Below are 26138 nucleotides of genomic sequence, written 5' to 3'. Positions count from 1 at the left end.
CCTCCTCCTCCTCCTCCTCCTCCTCCTCCTCCTCCTCCTCCTCCTCTGGGCAGGGAGTGCAGAGAGCCTGGGAAAGAGGGAGGGAGCAGCAGAGCCCGCTTGGCTCTTCCCAGCTCCTGGCTCTGCCCTCCCTCCTTCCCCTGCCCAATCTACTTTTAATGATCCCACTGCTGGTGTCCAGCAGATTAGAAGAGGGGGCTCAGGGAAGGGGAGACGGCGGTGGGGGGAGCGAGAGGGAGCTGTGCACAGCCCTTTTTGGCAGCCGGAGATCCTGTTTCATTCCTCCTGCGCTGGGGAGCTCGAAGGGAGATTGTGGCGCTGGCACGCCCCCGATGCGGCCGCGCTCCCCCCGCCGCAGGCCTGGCCTGCTCCGTGCCCACATGCCAAGCCCCAGCTGCTCGGCCCTGCATGGAGAGAGTTTGTTTTCCACCGAGGTTGTTGCTGGGGGCAGGTTCATGTTCCCTGCAGACCGCAGCTCGCCCAGCCAGCCCGCCTGCCGCAGGGAGCGCCGAGCGGCTGCAAGGTAGGGCCCGGCTTCTGCCTGCAAAGATGGGATGGGGGCGGTGGAAGGTTCCCTGTGCCCGCTGCATCCTCCCTGCTTCCTCCTCTTCCCCTGAGTCCTGCTTCGTGGCACAGCCAGGCGAAGTTCTGGGCCCAGAAAAGCCAGGTGGGGAGGGTCACTTGAGATGCGGGGGGCCGGTGCTGCTTCCCTCCTCTCCTCTCACCCTCCCCTCTCTGTTTGCACCCTGCGGCTCGTGCAGGAAGCATTTGAAGCCTTCCGGTTCCTGGAGAGAGAACCCACACGTTTAAAAAGCCGCTGGTGTGAGCTGGGGAACGCCCCAGGTTGTCTTAGTGCGTGTCAACACGGGCAGGAGGAACTGAGCCCCGGGACCGATCCAGGGCCTCGGTCCTTGCACCCTGTGCAGAACCTCCACTGGGTAAAGCATTAATTGTCCTGCTCGTTTAGCCCAGGGCATTAATTGTCCTGCCCCTATGGCCCAAGGCATTAATTGTCCTGCCTGTTTAGCCCAGGACGCTGTGTTTATCCAGTGATACTGAAGAAGATGTCAAACCATGTTGCCTGAGGACCCAAAAGCGTTAGAGAGCAGCTGGAGGGGGCAGAGGGGTCCTGCTGGGTGCATGAAGGCAGCGAGCACCCGGCTCTGCAAAGCTCGGGGGCTGCTGGCTGCAGACTGAGAGCTCCCGGGCTCCATCCCCTGTGGGTTTCTGCAGGAGCTGCACAGAGCCTGGATAAGGAGATGCTGTGGGGTGGGGAAAGGCACTGGGTGGGCACGGCAGAGGAGCAAGGTGAGCGGTGGGCACGGCCGGGGGCTGTGTGTGGCACGGGTCGGCTCCTCGACGGGCTGCGGCGGCCCTGGGTGCAGCGCAGCACTTTGAGCAGAGCACGAAAGCCGGGCTCTGTGGGACAGATTTCCTGCGTAGTTCAAAGTGCAGTTGCTCAGCACATGGAGTCAGGGCAGGATCTTCAAAAGAGCTCACTACCCAGCGTTTCGGAAAACCTGATCGTTTATCCGAGCATCTGAATGGGAGCGGAGGGTTCCAGAAATCTGGTCCCTATTGTGCAGGCTGGCTTCTTGCTGAATGCGTGCATATGTCCGCACTCCTACATGCAGCCGGGGGACTGCTCAGTTAGCGGGTGTAGGCTCTGCACCGCAAGGAGAGCTTTTTCAGACAGCAGACAGCCAGGATTTTGAAGCTGGAGGATGTGAGTTCGGTTGCTGCCATCACAGCGAAGCTGGGGGAGGTTTTATGGTTCGTGGTGGTGACAGTCAGGACGTTCCTGCCTTTCCCCACACGTGTGTGTGTAGGTGTGGAGGTTCCTTGTCATTAGCCAGAGTGGCTCGGCTCTCTTTTCTCTCCTCTTGACTTTGATTTGTGAAGTTAAACGGTTCCAGGGCTGTCTCGTTAGCGTTTGCAGCATCATGTTTTAGTCCTGCTTGCTGCACCTTTATGAGCGAAATGCATTTGGGGCTTGGAAGATGACAATAAGCTCTGTGGTATTCAGGAAGTTGAAGGACCCGAGTTTGTGCAGTTATTTGGCAAAACATTTTGCAGGGAGGGTCTGGCTCCTGCTTCCATTTCTCTCTTCTCTGCGTGGCTGCAAGTGGGCGACCGTGTGTCTGGTGGGGCAGGGTGCCTGCCTGCCTTCTCTGCCTGAGTTTTTGGATGACTTGCTGTGAAATCGTTGCAAGATCTCTCATCCCACGTGCCCTGCTTTCTCCTTTTGTAAAACGAGATGCGGATATGAAGAAGCTCTCCTGAGCTCGTTGAAATTCTCTGCTGCGTGCTACCAAGTGAGTGCAAATTGTTCCTGCTGGTGGGATAATGAACAACCGGTCCCAGCCCTGCCACTGAGAGGCACGTAGCCTGCGACAGGCGTAACTCTGCACCACTGCTTCCCGTCTTCCTGTCCTAGATAGCCCACGAGACTTGGGCAGTATTTATAGCACGAGAAGCCCCCGAGTATTTAAAACATCGTGAGATTTAGTCAAGATTTCATTTAAGTTCGTGTCTCAGCACTTAGCTTGTAGAAATCACATTCTCAAGCTTTTCTCATTCAGTGCCAAAGCTGTAAATGCGTGCTGAAGGAAGGGGGAAAAAAAGGGGGAAAAAGATGAGAAAAAACAGAGATCCTTGCAAAATGCTGTAGCTCCAGGAACTGAGGCTTTAGCAGATATGGCAAACACCAGGAGTCTGGTGATAACATGATGGGGATGGGTGGATATCGGAAGCGCTGCTGGTACTCGGTCGGACACCCAGCAGGAGCAGTGAGGCTTTGGCTGGATTTGCCTCCCTCTTCCACCAGCTCATCCCAGAGAAAGCCGCTGTGGCCTGGCGGCGGATTTACGCCGGCGGGGTCACTGGTGGCTGCGGGTGGGCCTCGTGTCCAAGGGCACTGAGAACTCGGCCAAAGCCACGCTGGGAGGTGCCGGTATCTGAAGTGCTTTTGCTTCACCTCTGCATGACTTCACGCCTTCTTGCTCTAGCCTTTTTCTCCTGCCCCTTCTCCTCCCCCCCCCCCCTTTTTTTTTTTCTTTTTACATTTAACTTATTGTTTGTAAGCTAATTATTCCACTTTCTTCTCTCAAAAAAAAATTAATTAATAAAACACCACAGCAGAGCTGATCCATTACTGCAGTTGCATCTTCCCTCTGCCAGCATCCCATCTCAGGGCTTTGCCTGCCCGAGGAAGCAGTCAGCATCCTCCTGGAGAGTCAGTGAGCTCCTACGTGACTGCCCTGCTCTGAACACACCTTTGGTGGACAGGGAGGGCTTCAGCTTCTAGGTTAAAGCACCCACGTGAGGGAGCAGTACCAGAGCAGGCATTCTTTCCCCTAAAAAAACCAAGAGGATGGATTTTTCTACCTCTCATCCAGGTGTTTGCCTGACAGCAGATCTCTTGATCCACAGAACAGTGACCACACCGGCAAGGCTGGAATTGAGCACAAAAGTTTCCACAGCTCCAGCCAAGCAGGCCGTGCCTTTAGCTGACACCAGTAGCACAGAAAAGCTCCCGTTGCCAGCCAGCTTTGTCCCTACAGGAGCACGCGGCTGAGGAAGATCGTGAGGAAGCAGGAGCATGTGATGGAGCACGCTCTCCTATCCTGCCACCGTGCCTGCCAGCTGGCTCGGGCATCCACAACCCCCACTGACTTCGGTGGGAGCCATGGCCTGTCACAGGCGTGTGTTTTCAGTCCATTCCCTGAAAACATCTCGGTTTTAGCATAAACATCCAGATAGCAGGACGCAAGCACAGCCACTTCGGTTGCAGTGCGTTCCCCAGGAGACCGTAGCAGCAGGGTGGGCAGCGCTCCGTGTTTCTCAGGCCACGATTTTTTCCTTGGTTTGCAGCTTGAAGAATCCCATCTTTCTGGGGTTTTAGTGAGAGAGAAAACAGGATGAAGAAATCAATCTAACTAGTCTGGCTGCAGTTAGCAGAGATGGACCCAGCCCAGCTGTTCTCTGCTGGGAGAGGAGGTGGGGAGGATCTCTGGGTTGGATTCAAGCGTGGTTTCTGAGATCTCCCCCGACTGATCTCTCTACCTGTGCACGTGCAACACGTGCTGGAGTCAAGATCCTTCCGCTGGCTGTACAGGGTGTATCCGAGAAGCCTTTGAAGAAGGAAGAGAGCGAGGATAAGGGGGCACAGAGCCCCTTTGGGGAAATAGCAAGAGGAAAGCTCAGGTTTCTTGAAATCAGCCAGAGCTTGTTAAATCCTTCCCTATCATCTTACCATAAACTGATTCAGGGGCTTCTGTTGATATTCTGTGCTCCAGATGTTGGCTGCAGCTGGGGCAGAGATAGTGGGACGCTCCCAGCCAGAAGCTGGGGCGTGGGGGAAGGGATACTGGGCTCTTGTGGATGGGTGGAGAAGGGAAGAGGAATATGAATGTATGGTTGTAAATCCACCCCTACACACCCTCCTTTCTTTTCCCTTACAACTGCTATTCTCAGCAGAGGAAAAGAGCCTTCCAGTATTCTCTGATTTCTTTTGCAGAGTCGTAAGGACAAGGAAAGACCTAAACAGAAGCACAAAAAACGTCCAGAATCTCCCACCAGCCTTACGCCAGCCTCGGTGCCCGTCGCTGCAGAAAAGGTACCAAACCTGCAGGATGCGAGCGCGTGAGTGCGGGGTGGGGAGAGAGGGAAGGAGGAAGCCACCAAGGCTGGCTTTCCGAGGAAGTGGGAAGGATGGTGCAGAAGAGGAGAGAAAGAGCTTTTGTCCACTTATTTCGATTCCTGATTCGTCACATTCTCACTCTCTCTGCCTGCCTCCCCACCTCAACGCCCGCCTTGGGAACTTAATGCGGCAGCTGTCTCGGTTTCTGTCAGCACTGACGACACAATCATGGAGCTGAACTCCCAAGTGATCGAGCTGGAAGTGCCAGCCTGTTCTGCAGCAGATGTTCAGATTTAAAGCTCTTGCAGAATAGATAAATATCCAGGCTTTGGCCTTTTCTATTGCCACATGGTAATCAGCTCAGGCAGGTAGGTAAGCAAGGCAAGCTTGTGGGAGGAGGCATTATCCTTTATTAGACAAACTGATAGAGCTAGGGGGAAAAACCAGACAATCTTACATGCATGTAAGATCTTCGAAGTGCATAGTAGAGGTCGCTTTACTGTGTGAGACAACGGGAGGTTGGGTCCCATTTAATTCCTCCGTTTCAGTAAAATGAAGGCAGACAGGCACCGTGTGGTGGCCTGTTTTGCTCCTGAGGTAAGAAGAAGGAAGGTTTGGCTGCCCAGAGTCTGCTCAGTGCCCAGGGCTGGTGGGGCAGTGGCAGGATGTCAGTGGGTTTCTGCTCTTCACTGCTGGAGCTGTGCTGCCAACGTCGGCTCTTGCACCTGGCTGTAAATCAGGACAGCCCTGAGCTTTCTGTAACTCATGCCAGATCCAAACTCTAGGAAAGCAGAATAGCCACAGTGGAACTTGCCTCAAACCTGCATGCAACAAGGTGAAGGCCAAGTTTGCAGTTTTTCAGTGTTAGGGAACAAGTGAGGTTACTCCAGCGCGTGGACCTTTGGAGTTGTGCCCCCCTCTCTGTAGTGGGAAAGCAAATTAATGCAGCTCCTCAGCAGGGCTGTTCTGGTGTGAGACTATGATTAGGGCCGAGCTCTTGCTAGAGCAAATAGATAACATGTCCCAGGAATGTCCTTTTGGGCACAGAAATGCTACTTGGAAAGGCTCGTGTGCCCGATACATGGCAGGGCTGCCTTGTGAAACTGAAAATTCACAGGCTAGCAGGGTCTGCAAGTGTGAGAAGCGCTGCAGGGGCAGTCTGGAAGAATGAAAGCTCCTGCTGATCAGCACAGGGTTGTTCTGGGTTGGGACTGGAGAGGTTTTTCTGTTTTCTGCATGAGGCCAAGCGTGGAAGCAGGGAGAAGATGCAGTTTAGAGCTGAAATGGCAAAGGCAGCCTTAGGCTGGGAGAAGCAGAAAGCTGCAGGAGGATGGAATGGAGGACTAGCTGCGAGCTGCAGCCACTCCTGGCTTACCTGTACCCGTGTCGAGGCAGCTCAGCTCTGGCTTTTGGGAACAGCAGATTCACCCTGTGAACAGAGCTGGCGGGAGCTGATGGCCTACCAAGATTATTTTCAGACTAAACTGAAATCCAAACCCTGACTCTTGGCCAGCTGGAGTGGTTGTTAGACACTTACCCACTGTCTCCTCCAAAGCCCTGCCAGACCTTTATAAATGAGGAGGGAAGGGTGCAATTGAGTTTTACAGGCAGCTTTCAACTCTTTGTAAGCTAAAATTCAGGAGATCCTAATTACTGTAGCTGTGCTTGAGTGACAGGGTTTTAGTGTTTCCCTAGGGAGTTATTATTAATCCTCATAACAAAGAATGTATTTCCCTTGCATTTTTGTGCACAGTTTCTCAAAGCATTCTTCAAGCTCTCTGTTACCAAAAGCACCCTGCACAAACCCCTCGGGGTGGTTGCGTGAGGCTTTCTGGAGAGTTGCACCAGCGCAGCATTGCAGCGGTTAGACTAATGTAAAGCTCTGAGAACACGTTCATGCATTAATGTACTGTGTCCAAGCAGTTTCCTCTCTGAAGCCCAAGCCATCTTTGTCCTTTCTGGGTTTTAGCTTAGTGCTGCTCGTCCCAGCAGTGTGCTGGAGGGCGGGTAGGGTACACGCAGCAAAACCAAAGCTGGCAGTGGTGGTGTGACTCTGCAGAACAGCACTGCTGGTCCCTCTTGTGCCATCGTGTCCCACTTCCTCATTCCCTCAGGCAACCCCACCTCTGGGTTCCCGTTTTTCTTTAACTTTGCAATCCAGCTTTATTTTTCAATTCCAGTTTTCACCTACTGTGGTGTCCACCCTGTGCTCCCCTCTTGAACCGTTCAGTCATGAAGGTCCTTTGATGTGGTTTCCTCTGGAAATCGGTTGTGCTAGACTTCTGACTTCTGCCAGAGTTCTCAGTGTCTCACTGAAGTGCTTCCCTGCGTCTTCTAGGAACCCAAATGCCATTAATCCCTGACACTGGGACCTGACCAGACGTCCGTGCCCCGTCCGTGCAGTGACGAGCTCTCACTGCCTCACTCTGGTTTTGGGGATGAACACACAGAACACACAGCGGTGGCCTCAGCTCTCATCTACACCGGAAAGCGAAACTAGGGTGTGAATTCACAGCACATAAATGACTTTTCGTAATACCTCTTTTGAGCTCTCCTTCTGCCTCTGAAAAGCGTCCTGAGGCAATGCCACTGCCACTGCTCTCAAAGAGGAGTAAATCTTGCTTGTGGGGCCCAGGAGCATCCCTGCAAGAGAGCAGATGGACTGAAAATCCCCCAGAGGTGCTCCCAGGCTGGGGTTTTTGGATGGATTAGGAGGGATTGTGCTGGATATAGACTCTGGTTTGTTGTCATGCTGGCTACCTGCAGCTCCTGCAGACTTTTTGGGGAGTGGGAGGGAAGCAGAAAGCATCCCCTCTGCGTAATGGTGTCTGGCTGTAATAGCTCCTAGCTTTTTCATGTGGTCCATCCCAAAACCCCAAAGTGCTGCCAACTGGTAATGCTTTTGAAAAGCCTCTTGGAAAGATGGCATTCGTGGGGAAGGCCTGGGGCAGAGCAGGGTTTCTTGCCAGGGGAAGAGCAATGAGGCTCACCAGCAAGCCCTGGCAGCCGGGGCTGCTCCAGCTCTGCAGCCGCACGCTGCCAGATGCATTCAGCAGGCGGTTCCAGTGCTCGGGGTCTGTGCTTGGGGTCTGTGCTCGGGGTCTGTGCTCAGGGTCTGTGCTTGGGGTCTGTCTGTGGAGCTGGAGCTCGGTGTTGGCCATCCGTGTCAGCGAGCACACCGGGCGGCACGCACAGAGCCTCCCCTCTCCCCCCCGCCGCCCCCGGGGAGCCGTCCTGCCGCTCTCTGTTGCACTTGCAGTAAATCTGCGGGATCGCAAGCCACCCCAGCTGCCTCCTCCTGCCAGCTGTAGACATCACGATCACTTGTTGACACACACTCACACATGCTACGTGTTTTGGGCCGCAACATCTGGCTCGCTCTGGGTTTGGTAATTGAAGCCGCGGATGCCAAGGGCTCCCCGCACCCACCCCCATCAGGTGCTGGGAGAGGGAGCGCAGCAGGGCCAAGGGCTGAGGCTGCAGAGCCACCGGCGGCGGGGAGGTTTTCCAGGTTTCCCACTGTTATTTGAGCTCTCGGCGTCTACCGGCAGGCCTGGGGCTGACGGATCCCGGGAACCTCTGCGCTGCGCTTTGCTCGGGCAAATCCGGTAGCGGTGATGGGGAAGGGGCTTGTGGGGGGAGGCTGCTCCTTCCCCCTGCTGTCACAGCGTGTCTCAGCACGGATGTTTACAGCAAGCATCCCTGAGCCTTCTAGCATCCCTTGTCCTGACACGAGTGTGAATTTACCGGGGACATCAAGGAGTTAAAGGCACATTCTCCAGCCCATCCGTGTCTTCTGCCCCTGCCCGTGAAGACCAGCAGCACGGCGCTGCCTGATCTCTCTGCTGACAGGGTTCAGCTACAGATGCTGTAGCTCGTACGAGCGCTTTGCCCAAGGCTCCTGGCAGACTCATTTGACCTCTACCGAGTGATCCAGCCGGGGAAGGCAGCTGATGCTTACGGTCTGCCCGGGCGGCTGCTTCAGCACATCGCTCTGTGCCGAGTGGGCTGGAGGAGCTCCTGCTCTCGTCGCATTGTTCCTTGTGCTGCGTCCTCCCTGCTTCCCCTCGCCAGTAGTTTAATCCAGGGCAAAGCAGCTCTGTGTGTTTTCGAGGCTGCACCGGCCTCCCCCACCCCTTCTGCATTTCGTCAGTGGTTCCCTCTAGGAGCTCGCCCCGCCAATCAGGAGGCAAAGAGATGCTCTTCTGATTTCCCATAAATAAATTAATGAATGAAGAGCTTGGGTGCTGCACAGTGTCACAGAGAGGCCGGGAAACAGGTACGGCCCCTCGGGGGACAGCGAGTGCCGGGGGGAGGAGGTGCGTGCATGCCTGTGCTCGGGTGCCCGCGCGACTTTGGCTCACTTCTCCCGGCTCAGGGGTGAAGGCAGGAGTTTCCCCGCCAGCCTGTCACCTCCAGCTGGGGCAGCAGGCTCATTCCGATGACGTTTTGTACTTGGTTGCTTAAAACAGGGCTTCAAAACGCAACTGCTGCCTCATTTTGAAAGGGAGCTCTCGCTTCCCCAGCGCTTCCCTTTTTTTTTTTTTTTTTCTCCGCAGCCTGCTCTCCCCCATGCACACCTGTTTGCAAAACACACAGAACGTCGGCGTTTCTGCACATGCACACGTACCTACAGCTTTCCGGGCTGGAGAAAAGCCAGTGGTCTAGAGCTTCAGACCTCTGTGTATGTCCAACGTAAGCAGCCAGCCTGCAGGTTTCTCCAGCCCTGCCTCCTCTAGGCAGCAGCCCTGAGCTGGAGAATCTGCTTCCTTAGGGAGGTGACGGGATTGCAGCCCTCGTTACTATTATTAATATTGGCATTAAGGGAGCGGGGCCCCTCCCCTCCAAATCACGGCCGTGTTGTGCTTGGCCATTCTCGTGTGTCTCCTGGAAGGCTGCAGTGCCACACAGAGCTTGCAGGCTCCACGGAGCAAAGGGGGGGAAGAAACAGAGGCACGGGGAGGGGAAGTGATTTAGGGCGGTTTCAGTTTCCCTCTTTGCTCCCCAGCTGCAGTGCCTGGGCCCTCGCCCCAATGTGCAGGCTCCCTGGGACGGCTGCTGGAGAAGGGCTCCCAGTGGTGCAGAGGGCTCCCAGTAGCTCCGTACGGTTCCAGCTGCCGTGACCTCTTTGGCAAACACTATCTAGGATAGCATTTGGCTGTAGGTAGTAAAATCCTGCCCCCAAATCTCTGGGAGATTGTCGGGGAGGTCTGTGAGGTCAGATCAGCCCTGCAGGTGAGTGTCCAGCCATCCACCGCCAGCTCAGCCTCTCTCCCTCCTCTTTTTTTTTTTTTTTTTTTTTTGCCTTTAATTTCACAATTAAGATTTATTTCCCAGCTCAGGTTTCCCCCTTCCACCCTGCACTAATTCATTACTTGCCCTGCACTCCCTTCCTGACACTCCAGATTTATAACATGTCTCCTCACGTGGTTTCCCCCTGCCCTCCCGTGGCCCCGTGCACCTTGTGGGGAGCTCCAAAGAGAGAAATTTATGGAGGGAAAATTTGGGGCTTTGCATATCTGCCGGGACATGAGCCATCTCGTTCCTGTGACTTTGTGAACGCTCTCAGGACTTCCCGTAGCCCCCAGGCACCGCTCTCCTTTCCCCCTCCAGGCAGATGTGGAAAGTCGGAAAGATTTTCACGCTCCCTCTGAGCTCATAAATCAAGAAGGCTTAATCTCCTACATCCAGGAGTCTGTGATGAGAAAATACAGATTCCCCCTTCTCCCCCCCCTAATTTCCACCACTCCCTTCCTCCTGTCTTTCATATTCCCGGCACATCTGGTGTGTGTTAGGCTGCCAGCTGTTGCATTGTGCGGAGTGATTAAACCATGTGGGAGGAATGGGGGAAGATTTTTATCTGGGCATTCATGAGTCTGCATTACAAGCCCTTTTTTCTTTAGCTCTCCCTAAGAAGAGGTCATCTGGAGTCAGGGGTAGTGGAATTTCAGAAAGGTTTTGTGCGTCCCCGTGTCTCCCCTGTATCTGCTCTCAGTGAGAAGTAAAAGATGTCGGCGTTAACGTGCAGGTGTTGTGTTTTGGGCTGTGGCCATCACGTTGGAACCACGTCTATGGTATCGATTTGGTTGCAGTAATACCTTGCAGGAAGCGATCTCTGAAGGCTTTGAAGTGACTTGAAGGTGAAGGTTCCACATCCTAGCGCGGGTGCGCCGAGGAATCTGGTTTTCAGTTCATCCCCCTCTGCCCAACTCCCACACTTCTCTCTCTCCTCCCAGGCTCCTGGATTTCCACGCATCTGCCCAGCCTCTTCATCCCCCTGGCTTCCCTGTCTCCCGGAGGCTTATATGGGGTTTGGGGAGCATCTGTTGTGTGGTCAGATGCTGCTTAACAATGTCACTGTGTGGAATATTTGCTGTGGTAGATTTGGAAAGCCCCAGATGGGCAGTGGAGGGGTTTGGGTGGGTGCATTGGGAATCTCCCATCACAGCAGAAGGGCAGGCAGGTTCTCCTAGGCGGGATGACCTTGTGGAGAGCAGCACACCTGAGAGATGCAGCTGAAATATGTGCTTGAATCGCAGCAGTTTTCAGATTTTCTTTGGGCTGAGGAGCCCTCGGAGGGTGGGTGCTCCTCTCGGCCACGGTGCAGGGATCTCTGGGGTCTGTGCTGGGATGGTCAGCGCCCTGTTTAATTCCTTGCAGTGAGATGGGATGAGTGAAATCCCTAGGAGTATAAGGACTGATGCCACCAAGGAGCGGTGGAGGGGGAATGCTGCTTTTCTCCTGTGAGTAATGTGAGCTGGCCATCACTTCGTGGGCAGGGGGAGCAATTACTTCTCGTAAGGGGAAATGGATAAAAAGAGCCCCTGCTGCGGCCACATCTGGCCCAAATGAGTGACCTCTGTGCTTGCTGCTCGCCAGGGCTCCACCAGCCACCATGAGGGGAGCAAAGAGACCTCAGAGGTCGGGAGATCGGAGGTGAAAGGCAAGAAGTCCTCAAGCCATGGCAGCAGCCACAAAGGGAAAAAGACGGGAAGTGGGAAAAGCTCGGCGGGCTTCAGCTCAGCTTCCTCCAGCGGGACCTTCCAGCCTGCAGGTAAGGGGCAAAGGAGAAGCCAGGGAAGAGGGGATGGGGGTGATGCTTCACTTCACCGTTAAGCCCTCTGAATCTTTGCTGATTGCTCTGTAACCCCTCGAAGAGAAAAGGGAGAAGTCTCCTTGCTACTCGCTCCATGCACAGAGGGAATAACCGAGTGGGATGAGTGTTACAGCTCCCCTCCTGCGCAGGCCTGCTGCCCTGCAAGGCAGAACAGATCCAGATGTCTGAGCAGAGGGAGGAGGGAAGGGGACACCGCGCGCAGGCAATATGGGCAGCACCTGCCCTTGCCTCCGTAGGTGGTACTGTCTGCAGGAGTGCTTTAAGGAGTGCCGGGGGAGAGACCTGAGCCAAAACCTGATACCCGGGCTCCCCTGAGCTTTGAGTTGAAACCTTGCAGGGCTCCCATCTGCTCTGATGTTCCTCGGTCCTTCTCCGAGCTGTTGTCAGAACCGCTCGCGTGCTCCATCTCCTGGGACCCTCATCGGGGCGGGAGGGAGGGTGGTGGTGCAGGGCCTCGGGGAGCACACACACGCACGTTTGGGTGGATGAAGCTGCTTTGTGCACCGCTTGTGCACTCCAGAGAGCATGAGAGCAGCTGGGGGAGGTGGACCAGGGCTGGGAGGTGACAGAAGCGTCCTTCAGCTCAGTCTCTGGCCTGTGCCAGGGGACCTGCCTTGTGACCGTGCTCTCGTTGCTTTGCGGGCTGAGTTATTGCCACTGCGAGCCTTCCTACATCTGCTTCCCCTCTGCTTCCCCCAGGCACCTCCTGCAGCTCCTTGCAGTGCTCCCAGGATTTCGTGACATTCCCCAAGCTCGAGCAGGACGACGAGAAGTACCGGAAGCCTGTCTCTTCCTCTTCGTCTTCGCACTGCTCCCCTCTGTATGAAGGCCAGAAGGGGGATATCTTTGAGCAGAAGGTGATCTTCTCAGGCTTCGGGTCCATCATGCGCTTCTCCACCTCGGCCGTGAGCCAGCAGCGAGGCCGTGATGCCTCCCCTGTGGACTACAAGGCCTCGAACCCTGTCAGCGGCCCTTCGGTGGGGAGCAGCGGGGCCGCGGGCGGCAGCGGCAGCAGCAGCAGCAGCCACAAGCGCATGCCGTCCCTCAGCATGGAAGAGGGAGAGGTGCTGAAAGAAAAGAAGCACAAGGGCAGCAAGAAAAACAAGCATGGGCCTGGCAGGCCGAAAGGGGGCAAAAGCAAAGAGATTTTGGGTGCCCAGCTGGCTGGGTCCACGTCTACGTCTTCGTCGCCCTTCTCCGGGGGCTCCCTCGTTAGCTCCAGCATCAGCAACTCCTCGCGGCCCTTCAGCCACACGGGGAACCTGCCCAGCCTCAGCATGGAATCCCCACTGCTGAGTTCAGGTATGTTTCCCCTCAGGGCTCCAGGTGTGCACGGGTGCTCCCAGCCCCGCTCTCTTCAGCATCATGTTTGGCTGGTGTCTGAGCCTGCAGCTGCCCAGGGTCCGGTCCCTCGCTTTCATTCCCAGAAGCTGTAAAAACCAGGTCTGGCCTCCTGTTTCCATCATAGTGTCCATCCCACAGTCTCCTCTGGGTCAGTTTCTCTTCTCCTTGGAGCTGGGAGCATTTCAAGCCCTTCTCCCTCGAGTGCTGGATCACCTCAGCAAGCCAGAGCTGAATTTCTGAAGCCTACAGACAGGGATGTTCCCAGGCCAAACCAGCACAACCGCAATCTGACCCCAAATGAGGGATCCTCATGAGAGGTTCAAGTTTAACCCCTCTTTTCAGAGCAAACCCTTTCATCCTGGCCTGACCACATCCACGGAGGGCTGGAGGATGCTGTTAACTCTGCCGAGAGGCTGCCAGCAGTTCCCGGAGGAGTCCCCTGGCCTGGCAGGGCTGAGGGCAGCGGGGATGCGCGGCAGGAAGGGGTTAAGGCAGCAGGCAGAGGAGGGGCGTGCAGCTCGGGGCTGAGGTTTGACACTGTTCTGGCAGCAGAACTTGTCATCGGTCTATTGTGGGTTGTTTGCAGATGCTCCGATTTAGGTCAGATTGCAAGGGGGGGGGGGATATAATTTTGCTGTGTGCGTCTGGGAGCCGCGGCCCGTTCGTCTGCGCTGCCTGAGAGCGGAGAGGAGCTGCAGGAATCGTTGGGACCTCCATTATCATAAACCTAGGCCAATTTTTTCCCCTGCCTTTCCCCCTCCCAAACCACAAAGTGATATTTCAGGGAGGAGGAGGCTGCCAGGCCTCGCTCTCCCCCTGCTCGTCCCCTCATTCTCCTGCGGAGAGATGTTGGCAGAGCGCTGCAGGACCCGACCTGGGGCTGTACAGATGGGGAGTTGGACGGGTCCCCTGCCTCCCAGCTCCCTCCTCACCTTCCTTCCTCATTTCTCTGGCCGTGTCCCACCTTGGTCCGTGGGCACCGTGGCAGGGGAGGGGATAGCTCAGCAAGAGCACGGGCTTGTGGCTTTGGTGAGTCACGGTGTGCTGTGGTTTCTCTGCCCGATTGTACCGGCTGTGGGCAGCAAATGAGAGGGAGGGGGAAGGCTGGAAACACCTCTGACAGAAGGACTGTGGGCTGCCACACCATCACTGTGTGCTGGGCCATGAAGGGCACGTTCAGCTTGGTCCCGTGCTTGGCGTCACCCTCCCTTTCTGAGACCAAGCCCTGCACAGCGCCAGCTGCCTCCAGGCCATGCTTAACGCGTCTCCTCCCCTCGCAGGGATCTACACCAGTAACAAGGACCCCATTTCCCACGGGGGCGGAGTGCTCCGAGCTGTGTGCAGTACACCCCTCTCTTCCAGCCTGCTGGCACACCAGGGTACGTCGTCTCTCCCACAGCTCAACCGGTCTCCCTTTGCTAGCACCATCCCAGCCTCCTCTTCCTCCTCGGTCTCCACCACGCAGGTAAGAACATCAGGAGCAGGGCAGGAGAGGGCCTGGTGGTCAGGCAGAGCAGGACTAGCTTGTGGGCACAGAGGAGCTGCTTTTTTCCATTTGGGAACGCTGTTTTTCTTCCTTCAGATCGGAGGGGAGCTGCCAACTGTGGCTTCCCTCAGAGGCACTAGAAAGATGCAGAGGCAATTTGGCCTCACAGCCCGTTTGGGGGCAGAGAGGAACTGCAGCTTAAAAGGGCAGGGCACTCTGCACTGGCTGCAAATGCAGCACAGACAGGACGGGACGGTCGGGAGGCAGAGGCCTGGCTGCTGGTGCGTGTGCTGCGTCCCTGCTGCTTGCTGGCTGCTGGCCCTGGTGCCAGCCCTACCTTCGCTGTGCAGCACAGATAGCTCGGTGGGAGGGCTCGCACCTCCCAGCTGGGTGGGCTGCGTGTGTGCCAGGAGACAGAGCCTGGTCCTTGGTCAGGAGCTCACAGCGAGAGGTGTTTTACAGGGAGGAGGGAGTTAGTTTTACAGCTCCAGTGTTACGCAGCTCATTCAGGCCTCTTGGCTCTGAGATGGGGCTGGGAAGATTTCAGCTGTCTAGCGAGACTTCCAAGAAGATATTTTTAACGCTCTCTCAAGACCAAGCTGGGTTCAAGAGTCAGGAAGAGGAGGGATAATGAAAAGTTATTTTCCTCTTGCATTTTTGAGAAGTAATTTCTCTCTCTCTCTCTCTTCTCCCTCCCCCCTGTTTTGCCATGTAGGTGTTCTCACTGGCAGGTTCAACATTCAGCCTCCCCTCCTCACATATTTTCGGAAGCCCCCTCACATCTGGGCTGTCAATCAACCCGCTCCTAAATCAGTCGGAAAGCAGCCGGGCAGGTACGTGAACCAGAAGGTATGTGAGCTTGGGCTCCCGAAGGGGTCTCCCTGGAAGAGGCAAGACAACCGCACTCATAGTTCTCCAGCTGCCCTCCCTGCTTGCTCCCATTCCATGCGTGTGACAGCCAGGGGCTAGGAGAGAGGGACAGTGCCTTTTTCCCCAGGCCAGGAGGTGCTTGCATTGCCCTAAGGAAGTTTTGGCCTTCGGTCCTGTAAAAGCACATCTGCTGCTGTGTCCAATGGCTAACGCGTGTCCCTGGGCACATGCTGAGGAGGTGCAAGAGTGGAAATCCTTCCCTACGGAAATCTCTCGCCTTTTTTACCTACTAAAGCTGTGCAAACCCGGTGAAAACTATTGCGAGCTTTTGCTTCCTCGAAATAAGCTGAAGGGTTTCTTGTTGTTGTTGTTGTTTAATGAGAGAGATCTTGCACTCTTAATGTTCATCTCCCACCTCTGTTTTGAGTTAGTTTCTGCTCTTCCGCTTTGGCTTTGTCATGAAATGCAAAATTCACTGTTTTCAACTTCCAAACGTGAACGTGCCAACACTGAATTGCTTACAACTGCTCATTTTTTCCCACCAAGGCAAATTCATTTTTCTTGGAAAGTTGCCTGGTTAATAAGCAGGAAACTTGAAGCATCATAAGACTTCTTTTTTTTTTTTTTTTTTTTTTTTTTTCCAAGCAGAATGGGCCTGATTTTTGGTTTGCACCAGTAGTTAAACAAAAGCACCCTCCTGGTTTTCAGATGTTGCAGTTAGTGGTGCGACTGTCTCCTGCTCCCCTAGCCCAGAAACGTTGGCAGCTCGGCATGCTGGCTGCTGAGCTTGGGAGGTAAAACTCTGCCCAGCGTCACAGGCCAGGACTTTAAAAGGCACAGTCCTCCTTAGGGCTGAGTTCTCTGGAGAATCTGACGCCGGTGTGCCCCTGTTCGCCTTAACCAGCGTGCATGCCTGCATGTGAAGCATGAATGAACTTGTGTGCTTGCTTATGACCTCTGCAAGCCCATGGACGTTCCCTGTCTGTCTCTCTGTCACTGGCAGCACTTTGTCTGCATGCCCCTGCTGGCAGCTTGTGTCTGCTCGAGTGCCACGGGGAGGTAACCGCACAGCTGGCACCAGGGGAGAGAGGGCACTGCATGGGAGCTCTGAGCCAGGCGTGATTCGGTCACCCGGAATTAAGGAAGGGATGGGATGATTGCAAGAGTTATTCTTCCCTCGCGGCAACCGACAGGAGAGAGGAGATGACCCGCTGCCACTTCCCCTTTGCTGTTATTTTGGCAAAGTGCTGACAGGAGAAGGAAGCAAGTCAACTTTCAGGAACAGCCTTGTGGTTCAGGCACAATACAGCGCTCAGCAGTCTGTTCCAGCCCCGAGGCTAATAATGAATGAATCATGTGGGCAAAGCCCAGCATCCAAAGTGCTCGAGAAAGCTTGATCCTTAGTTTCCATTTCCAAGATTGCTCTTTTTGTTTGTCTGGGATTTTAGGAGTTTCAGGACATGTTTCTTCCAGTTCCAGGCAGCCTTCAGAACAGCTCCTGTTGTCACCTTTTAAGTTTTCTCCATCACCATCTCCTCTTGCTGGAGCTAGTGACCCAGAGGGTGTTAAGCCAAATTCTCCTTTTTTTCCAGGGGGGTTAATTAACATGCATTAAACCTCCTGTGTGGCCATTTTCATTTTAAAGTGTGACGACTGCTTTAATCCCAAGTCGTTAACAGAGTGGTTGTGAAGTTTTAAGTATTCCTGCCTTGTCTTTAAAACAGATTACCTTTCCTGAGAGTGTCTGTGTAGACAGATCCCCTGCAGACATGGATTTTGTGGCAGCAATATTTGAGCTCTTCGTGATTTTAATGTGATGTAGGGAAATGGTGTTATCCTGTCTTACAGATGGGAGAACTGAGAAACTGTTATCACTGATGCAGGTTGATACCGGGTGCCTTTGGCAGTGTAAAAAGTCTGATTCTTATCTTCCCACTTGCTTAGCTACTGTCTAGTTCATCCTCCCACGGCTTGTCCTGGATCCTGCCTCATTATGATGACAGGCCAAACGTATTTATCTTCTGCAGTTGCCTCCAAGCCTCTTTTTCCTACTTGCTGCCCTGCGAAGTGCTGTCTCTGTGTGATAACTCAGTCATCTCCCGGTCCCCCAGACAACAGGGTGGTGCTGGCCAGCAGATAGTTGAGGATGGAGCCTGGCTGCAGCAAACTGGCACTGTGTATATGCACACAACCTCCCTGGTGTGCGAGCAAACAAGACAGGAACACAAAGACAGGCAGAGCTTAGCCAAATGTTTATTTGGTCTCAAGTTTAAATTATGGTGGCAAAGCTGCATGTGATGGGCTGGGGGTGTTTTTTTGAAAAGTTGAGGTGGTCTTTGGATGAAAATGGTACAGAGAAGCACTGCTGCAGTACAACCATTCCCAGCCTTCTGGTAGCTGATCATCAGTGGAGAAAACAGGAAGGCTTCGTGTCTTCCAGCATCTCAAGGACTTTGCTAACCTTGTCTCCACGTGGTGCCTTGCACCGAGAGGCTGCTGCTGGCTGGGAACTGCTGGCTGGAAACTGCTGGAAAGTGGTGGATTCTGCCCAAAAAGGTGAACCAGTTCTAGCTGATGGTCAGGAAGGTGTTCCCACATGGATGAAGGGGTGGGGATCGGTCTCATACCTAAGAGCTGCCGAACAGCAGCTGCACGTGCTTGTTCTCAGCAGCAGAAAACACTGGCAATAACTTATTGCCCTGCTCAGGGCACTACCCTGTAAATCACAGCGCCTTGCAGTGTTCCCTGCAGGAGACTTCCTGGATTCTTGCACATGAGAAACGTCTCTTATTGTGTGAAGAAGAGGAGGGGCGAGCCAGCCAGCTGGTGCAGGCTGTAGTCACAACATCTGACACGTCCTGGAGCGAGGGGAACGTGTGTTCACAGGCTGGCAGGCTCGGGGGATGGAGAGCAAATGGCAGCTGAATCCACCTCGTTCCTTGCTCAGTGTTTGGACAGGAGATGTCCCTCACGGGCACACGCTCAGCGGCTCCATCCCTGGCACTGCGGTGCTCTGTAGGACAGAGGGGTGGCCATGGGGGTGGCTCCTGGACACTTCTTTAAGCACCTCAGAGAGGAGCAGAGCACCTGGAAACGCTGGGGCGCAGGGGAAGGATGCTGAAGGCACGGCGCTGCGGTGGCACCTTGGAGAGGCGCACCAGGGCGCACGGGATCCATCCTGCGGCTCAGCCATCGCGCATCCCCCCCGCCTTGCGGCTAAAGGGAAAGGCTCCTGCTGCCAAGGGGGGGTCGGGGAGGGGGGCAGCAGCCCAGCCGCAGGCCCGCAGAGGCGGGGGGGGGACCGCGGGGACACGCGGGGACACGCGGCCCCTCCTCTGTCGCCTCCCCCGGGCGGCGGGGGCGCATGCGGGCGGCCGGGCTGCTCCGTGCTCCCCTCTAGCGGGCGCCCACCCCCGGCTGCCGGGCACCTGCCGGCAGCGGCCGCCGCTGAGCCCCCTCCTGTCCCTCTCCCCACGCAGAGCCCGACCTGGAGGACTGCAGTTTTGGCTGCCGAGGGACGTCGCCCCAGGAGAGTCTCTCGTCCATGTGAGTGTCCTTCAGGAGCCCTCCGCCGCGCCCCGGGGAGCGCGGAAAGCAGCTGGGGAGAGGGTGGGGGGGGACGCACGGAGCATCTTTCCTCCTCCTGGGGTAAGGAGAGGGGCAGAAGGGATGGGGGGAGGCAGGATGCTCGGCCGATATCGGGGTGAACGGGGATGGAGGGCTGCCCTGGAGCGGAGCCGAGGAGATGGAGGCTGGGAGGGACGTGGCCGCTCCCAGGCAGAGGAGATGCAGGAGAAGGGAGCAGGGTGCGGGTGCAGACTAAGGGAAGCGTCGCTGACATCCCCCCCCCCTGCCTCCCCAGGTCCCCCATCAGCAGCCTGCCGACCCTCTTTGACCAGACGGTGTCCTGCAGCAGCAGTGGGCAGCTGGAGAATGTTCCCCAGGCCACCCCAAACATCGAGCAGCTTCTGGAGAAGCAGGGCAATGGGGAAGCCGGCGTAAACAGTGAGTCGCTGGGGGCACGGGCTGCGGGAGGAGAGGTCCTTGTGCGTGGTTTTGGCAGAGCCAGCTGGGATTTTGCCCACAGCAGAGGAGCCAGGCTGGAGACAAAGCGCTAGCCTGGGCCATGGGGGGGTAGCTGGCAGCAGGGCTGTGATCTGCAGGTCAGTCTCATCCCCCAGCGTGGTCTAATTGCGGTACCCCTGTGTGGTCCCCCTTCTCCTCTTCCCTCTGTCCCCCCTCCTCTCCCCCGACCCCGTCTCCTTTCCCTTCTTCCGTTCCCTGCAGTTGTAGAGATGCTCAAAGCCCTGCACTCGCTGCAGAAGGAGAACCAGCGGCTTCAGGAGCAGATCATGACGCTGACAGCCAAGAAGGAGCGCCTGCAGCTCCTCAACGTGCAGCTCTCCGTCCCTTTCCCGGTGGTGACCAGCAGCAACGGCCCGGGCAGCCAGGCCCAGTACATCCTGCCTGCCAACGGTGAGGGGCAGTGGGAAGTGTCACCCCGTGCCATTCCTAGCAGTGCTCCGGGGTGGGCAGGGGGGGTCGTGGCAGGGAGGATCTGACCCATTTATCTCGCTGCAGCCACTGATGGAAGCGCTCTCCCTTGCCATTGCTGTGGCAACGTCAGGCTCCACCCCTGACTCCGTTCTCACTTCTTTCCTCCTTCCAGTCTGCAACAACGACTCCCTGAGCATCAGCAAGAGCCCGCCGTGCAAGAACAGCTTTGGGATCGAGAACTCGCTCTCCACTTCCTCTGAGGTACAGGGGCCACCGCCTCCCCCAGCCAGCTGGGAAAGGGACCTGGGGCGGGACCAGAGCAGTGCAGTCCAGTGCTCTGACGTGATGTCCAGCTCATAAATCCGAGTAGTGAAGGCCCAGAAATCAGCTTTCTTTCTCTGGAGTGGCCGCTCTTCGGTTTATCTCAGTGCTGAGGGGAGCTGAGCCTGAGAGCAAGAGGCGAGAATGCTTCTAGGTTATTCTGGCTGCGCTTGCAGACATCCAGCAAAGTACGCCTGAGCTCTGGGACCTCTCTGAGCATACACCTGCACTCACAGCCCCCCTTCCCACCTCCAGCTCCTGTCCAGAGCCCCCCCTGGAGCTGAGCTGACCTTTCACAAGCTGCCCCAGTCCGATGCTCTTATGTCCGTTTCTCCCCCAGGACCCTCATTCAGGTTGCCCCAGCAGGAGCAGCTCTTCCCTGTCCTTCCACAGCACTCCTCCACCCCTGCCCATGCTGCAGCAGAGTCCTGCCTCGCTACCCCTGCCCGGGGTGCAGCAGGTGAATGGCCTGGCCAGGGTGGCAGGCAGCGGGCTGGGGGGAGGCACCACGGCCAGCCACAGCCTCTCCACGGTGCCCATGGTGGACGGCCTGATGGGGACCCTGGCAGGAGGCCAGCAGATGCCCATCAACGGGATCCTGGGGAATCTGAACGGAGCTCAGGCCGCCCAGCCTCCGAGCGCGCTGACGCAGGCGAGCGGGCCTCCGACCTTGCAGCTCTCCACCAGCCTGAGCAGGTGAGGATGGGGAGCTCGCGGGGACGGCCCTGCCCTCTCCATCAGAAGCTTAGCACCGGGAGGAGGGAGGGAGAGAGGGAGGCCCTGTGTGTACAGGACCAAGGCGGGCCGTGCTGATTTTCCCTGCCCTGCTCCCCTCGCAGCGTGCCCAGCCTGAGTCCCCTGACAGAGCAGCAGCGGCACGTCTTGCACCAACACGAACAGCAGCTCCAGCAGCTCCAGCAGCTCCTGACTTCTCAACCGCTTAATCCGGTAAGTGTGCCTGCTGGCACCTTTTATCTGATGAACTGTTTAATGAGAAAGCCTCGGAGCAGGGAGCAGAAAGTACGGCTCCCTCCTACACACGACCCCCCTTGCCCAGGGGGCTGCGGCGTCACGTGCTCTTCCCCTGTCTCGGGGCTGCGGTGGGTGCAGTGAGAAGAAAAGCTTTAGGCAGGAAGGTGCGGCACCTCCTGGAGGGGGGAGATGGGGATTTGCAATTTTTTGTACAAAGGAAAAAATTTAATCTGGGTTTCCCACATCCTGAGGGTGTGAGAACGTGGTAACGCTAAGCCTCCGTAAAATCAGGAGTGCTGTTACCTCCTCCAGACATCTCTGAATGCAAATCATGTCTGCTCCTGCTGCCACGAGAGCACCGAGCTCGGGGCTTGCAGATGTGCTGAGGCTCACAGGAGAGAAGGAACTTGCTTGAGGACACTGCTCGAGTTTAGGACGAGATAAACACCAAATTACTGAGCCCTGAGGCTCGTGAGTGTGCCTGGGCACATTGGCAAAGAGAACGAGAGGTGGCAGGGGGACTTGTGGAGGTGGACGAGGACTTTGGGGTCGGAAAAAGGATCAGGCAGCCCCATTGCAGGCTGCTGTGGGAAAGGCTGCACAGGCGGATGGTAAACAAGCCCCTAAGAGCTGCATTCACTCACCCTGCAGAAACCTCGGCGCTGTCCCTCCCCTGCGGCGGAGCTGCATGGCAGCGCTAACGCCGTCAATGAAGCCGTGCACATTTATATCTCCCTTGGACGTGGCCCAGTGTTTGGGATAGGTTTCTGGGTCAGGCTATTTATAACCGAGGAAAAGCAAATTTCAAAAGGCTTCTCTTTTCAGCGGCTGATGTCACCGTGTCATCAGCTGCATCCCTATGGGTATGGAAACAATGTCAGCCCTCAGCCTGCCGTTTCGGTCGATGGTTGCCATAGTGATTTCCGCAATTTGGTGGGATTTGAGGGCGTCCCTCTAGGCGCAGGTGAGCCGTGGCCCTCATCCCCCCGTCCTGCTCACCTGCACCGACCCTGTGGGACAGGGCTGAGCTGTGAAGCAGGGCAGACTGAGGAAAAAAAAAAACAAAAAACAAACAACAAAAAAACAGCAGCCAGCACAGAAATCCAGGTCAGTGTATACCCCAGATTTAAAATCCATGGATCAGTTGTTTGGAAAGGGCTGAGTAGATAGGTGTGCCTGCAGGTGTCTCAGTGAGGGTCAGCTAATCCCACGCTTCAGGAAGCAGTGGGGCTGGGCAGGGCAGAAGCACAGCGTGCTAATGAACTTCACAGGCTGTTCCTCTCTCTACCTGTAGATAGATGAGGAAGGGCACTTTCTCTGCGCTGCCAGTTGCAGTGCCTGGGGCGGAGCGTGCTGCTCTGGCTCCTGGCTCCTTTGCGTTAGGTGTCACCTCTTCCTGAGCCCTTTGTCCCTCCCCTGATGGCTCTTCTCGCCCTTCTCTTCCCTGCAGGAGCAGCAGGCCCTGGTGTTCCAGATGATGCAGCAAATCCAGCAGAAGAGGGAGCTGCAGCGGCTGCAGATGACGAGCTCGTCCCAGCTGTCCATGAGCAGCCTCCTGGCGGCCACCTCTGCCCCCCTCCTGCACTCCAGCACCAGCGCCCTGATGACCTCGGCCCCCCAGGCGCCCCCCAGCAGCAGCTCCCTCATGGCCTCCCTCTCCCCCCAGCAGCTCAACCCTAGCAATGCCCTCCTGGCTCCGCAGGCCACCCCGCCACTCAGCGCTCCTGGGAACAGCCTCATGGCTTCGGGGACAGGCATCCCACCTGTCCTTACAGCACAGACTAACCCGTTTCTCAACCTGCAGGCTGATGGCAACACCCCAAAAGGAACGGTGCGTATGCTGCTAGCGCTACCCTAACCCCAGTGAGCTCGTGGTGCTAGGCGCTGTGCAGACCCGGGGAGAGGCAGTCTGCGCTGCAGTTAACGGGGGAACAAGGGCACCGCGTAGGCAGCAGAGCCAGAATCCTCCACTGGCTTTGCTCCATCCCTCACTAGCCCGTGTCACGGCCTGATCCGACCTCCGTGGACTTCTGTAAGGCCCAGGCAGGGTGAGGTAGGCACAGAGCTCCCGGGGTGCCCTTCCCTGTGTGCACGCGGGCGCAGACACACACCAGACCTGCTGCGGGAGCGAGGCAGAGGCAGGCCGTAGATTTGTCTCCGTTGACCCTAAGACTTGGACGGGCAGCGTGCCCCTTGCAGTGCTGGCCCTATTAGGGCCTCGTGATGAGATGTAAAGGTGACTGCATGTTGAAACCCGGGGTTTAGAAGGAATCTCGCACCTGAGAGGAGAGGTGGTGGAGGTGCGGAGAGGTCTGCAGCCTCTCCGTAAAGCACCCTTGTCCTGGAACACCAGCGTCTAGGGACTGATGGTGTGGTACTTTTGCCTGTCCTTCATCCTCCCCTGGCCCGTACCAGTTCCCAGAAGGTCCAGTCCTGGCTGGAGACACTTAGGAGCCAAAGGCCAGGGACGAGGGGCCTGTTTGGCCTGAACCAGGCAGAGGGGAAGCCTGGGGCTCCCGTGTCTCCGATGATCTTGGTGGCGCCCGAGAGGTCGCGGTGAGCAGGGCCAGGTCAGCAGCACAGCAGAGCTATCTGCTTCTGCCCCCTCGTGTCGCTGCCTGTCCAGTACTGATACCTGTCTCCTCTGCGTCTCTTTTTCTGTTTGTTTTTTAAAGAGCATGAATGAAAAGGGAGCTCCTCTTACCCAGGACAAGGGCTAAGCTCCCCCCTCACCCCGAACAAACCAGCAGCCAACTCCTCTCAGCCAGGGGAATGTGGCTTTCCACAGTCAGCAACTTTGATACTGTTAGAGCAATGAGCACAAGGCTTCCAAGAAGCATTTCCTGCCGCTGGGCAATGCCAAGAGGTGCTTTGGAAGACAGTACGTCTCTGACCAAGCCCTGGCATCGGGAGGAGCGAAGGCGGGGGGCAGCCTGCCGCGCTGGGCTGTGCCACACATGCTCAAAGTGAAGCTGTGTTTCCACGCAGAGTGGAGGAGAGCTAACACCAGCTGCCTGCCGGGAGAGCAAGCGTGTGTGTACGTGCGTGTAGCCCCCAGGCCGAGGCACTAGAGACCATCGAGCACCCTTGGCCAAGACCTCGGTGGAGGGAGGCCCCTCTGCTGAGGACTCTTTTCGGCACGGTGCAGAGGAATCTGGCAGTGCCCTCGGAGGCAGCCCTGGATGTGCCGCGGCTGGGGAAGTGGGACGTGGTGGCAGTGCCCGCGTGGTCTGCTTCGCCCAGATGGGGAGGCTGAGAAGAAGCCCCCTGCAGCTGAGGTTTCTCAACTGCTTCTCATCTGCTGGGCTCTTAGGATGCTGTTGTCTCTGTAGCCATCGTACGATGCCCCTGCACGCCAGCTGGATCCGTACCCAGCCTGAAAAGACACGAGTGGTGGAGCGATGGGGAAGGATCGGTGCTTGGGGAGGTGAAAGCCACCAACTTCTTTAAAGGACATTGCCACGTCTGCTCACAAGCTGCTGTTGGGTCGGTGCTGTACGTTTCCCGTGAAAAGCACACTCCTGCTCCTCCTGCCATCTTTCAGTCTACTTCCAAGATTTCCAAAGCCTAAAATTTCAGCTTGCAAAAAAAAGGGGCCGTAGCCAGTATTACCCTTACCGTAGCCAATTTCAGAAGGTGCGTTTGAACCTGGCACTTGTTTCCTAGGCTAAGCTGGGTGATAGAAACGTGTGTGTGTGGAAAAGACAGTCCCAGATCTGGTACCTGTTCATCCTTACCCACCACAAATCATTCCAGTCTGGAAAAAAAAAAAAAAGAAAAACAAGAAAAACCTACCAACGTTCTTCCACTGGTCTTGGGCACTTGAGAAAAGGGATCTCCGAGCAATGGGACAACCTCCCAAGCTGGGACATCGGACCCTTCGCTGTTTTCCACCTCTTGACCTTAACTCCTCCGTCTTGCAGCCTGGAACCTCGGCAAAGGCAGCGGCTTCCTCTGAGCTGGGATGCGATGGATTGATTGAAGGACAGGTGGGGCTGCCCCGAGGGAAGGGGAACATCTACGTCAAACGTACGCGTGCCCCTTTGCCTCATCCCCTGGCTAAATGCAGAGCTCTGGTGGGTGGGGGCAGGCGCGAAGACTCCAGCAAACAGAAACTCTGAGGGTCTTAAAAAATAATAATAATAATAACTGTCAGACCTTAACAACCATTTTTCAGCACATTCCCACTGCCCCTAACTGGTTTGCACTATTCAAATTTGTCAGCAGTGGGGCTGTGCTGATAGTACTAGGGAAGCTTGTGATAGGCAAAACTCATCCGCTAAATCTTTCATCCTTTTTTGTTTTGTTACTTTTGTTTGGAGGATTATCACCACAATGGCTGGGTAAGGCTAAAACAAGAGGAAGAACCTTTTTGATCTCAGCCTCTAGTTCTGTGAACTGGGCAGAACACTGCTGTCTGCTCAGAAATATATATATTATATATATATAATTTTTTTTTAATACAGAAAAGCTAATGTTTTAACAAGGTTAAGAAACTATTGGCAAGATGCAGATGGCAGCTAAAAGTGAAAATACAGGAAAAAAAAAGTCTCCTTCCCTCCCTCCTGGTCTCTGCAGCCTACCGAGGAGCAGCTGAAGCGTGGCTCCTGCTGATGCTCCCCATCCCCAGCCATCGTGTTGTGGGCTGAGCCATGCCCCCATCCGTCAACCCAATCCTTACAAAATGTGAATGAGATCTTTCAGCTTCAAATGGTTTGACTCCAATCCTGGCTCCCCATCCCTGAAATTTCCTCTGGCACACTTGTGTGCTTGCACTTTTTTTTATTCCCTCCTCCCCAAACAGCCACGCTGTGCCCCTGCTCCTCTGCGAGCATCGGTGCCACAGCCAATTCTGAGCCTGCCGTGCTAAATTCAGCCCTGCCGTGCCC

At 56.0% G+C, this 26138-nt stretch overlaps 1 protein-coding gene across 4 annotated transcripts in view; it reads left to right on the top strand.

The window, feature by feature from the left end:
* Positions 1-25040, top strand: part of MLLT6 (MLLT6, PHD finger containing) — a gene marked incomplete at its 5' end in the record, with an annotated part of 42391 nt that extends 17351 nt beyond the window's left edge. For all 4 annotated transcript variants that reach the window (XM_082779120.1, XM_082779119.1, XM_082779121.1 and 1 more), the window contains 13 exons: positions 4520-4618; positions 11522-11696; positions 12459-13061; positions 14384-14568; positions 15305-15422; positions 18939-19005; positions 19322-19464; positions 19747-19935; positions 20129-20217; positions 20618-20973; positions 21117-21225; positions 22700-23080; positions 23925-25040. In XM_082779120.1, the coding sequence (XP_082635246.1) occupies positions 4520-4618; positions 11522-11696; positions 12459-13061; positions 14384-14568; positions 15305-15422; positions 18939-19005; positions 19322-19464; positions 19747-19935; positions 20129-20217; positions 20618-20973; positions 21117-21225; positions 22700-23080; positions 23925-23969 (2559 nt within the window). In that variant the 3' untranslated portion in view covers positions 23970-25040. The remainder of the gene's footprint in view (positions 1-4519; positions 4619-11521; positions 11697-12458; positions 13062-14383; positions 14569-15304; positions 15423-18938; positions 19006-19321; positions 19465-19746; positions 19936-20128; positions 20218-20617; positions 20974-21116; positions 21226-22699; positions 23081-23924) is intronic.
* Positions 25041-26138: the final 1098 nt, after the last annotated feature.

This window comes from Aythya marila (assembly GCF_965140915.1).
Source record: "Aythya marila genome assembly, chromosome: 25".
In the NCBI taxonomy this organism is placed as follows: Eukaryota; Metazoa; Chordata; class Aves; order Anseriformes; family Anatidae; genus Aythya; species Aythya marila.
Note: the sequence above shows the minus strand (reverse complement) of the source record. Positions and strands in the feature narration are given on the sequence as shown.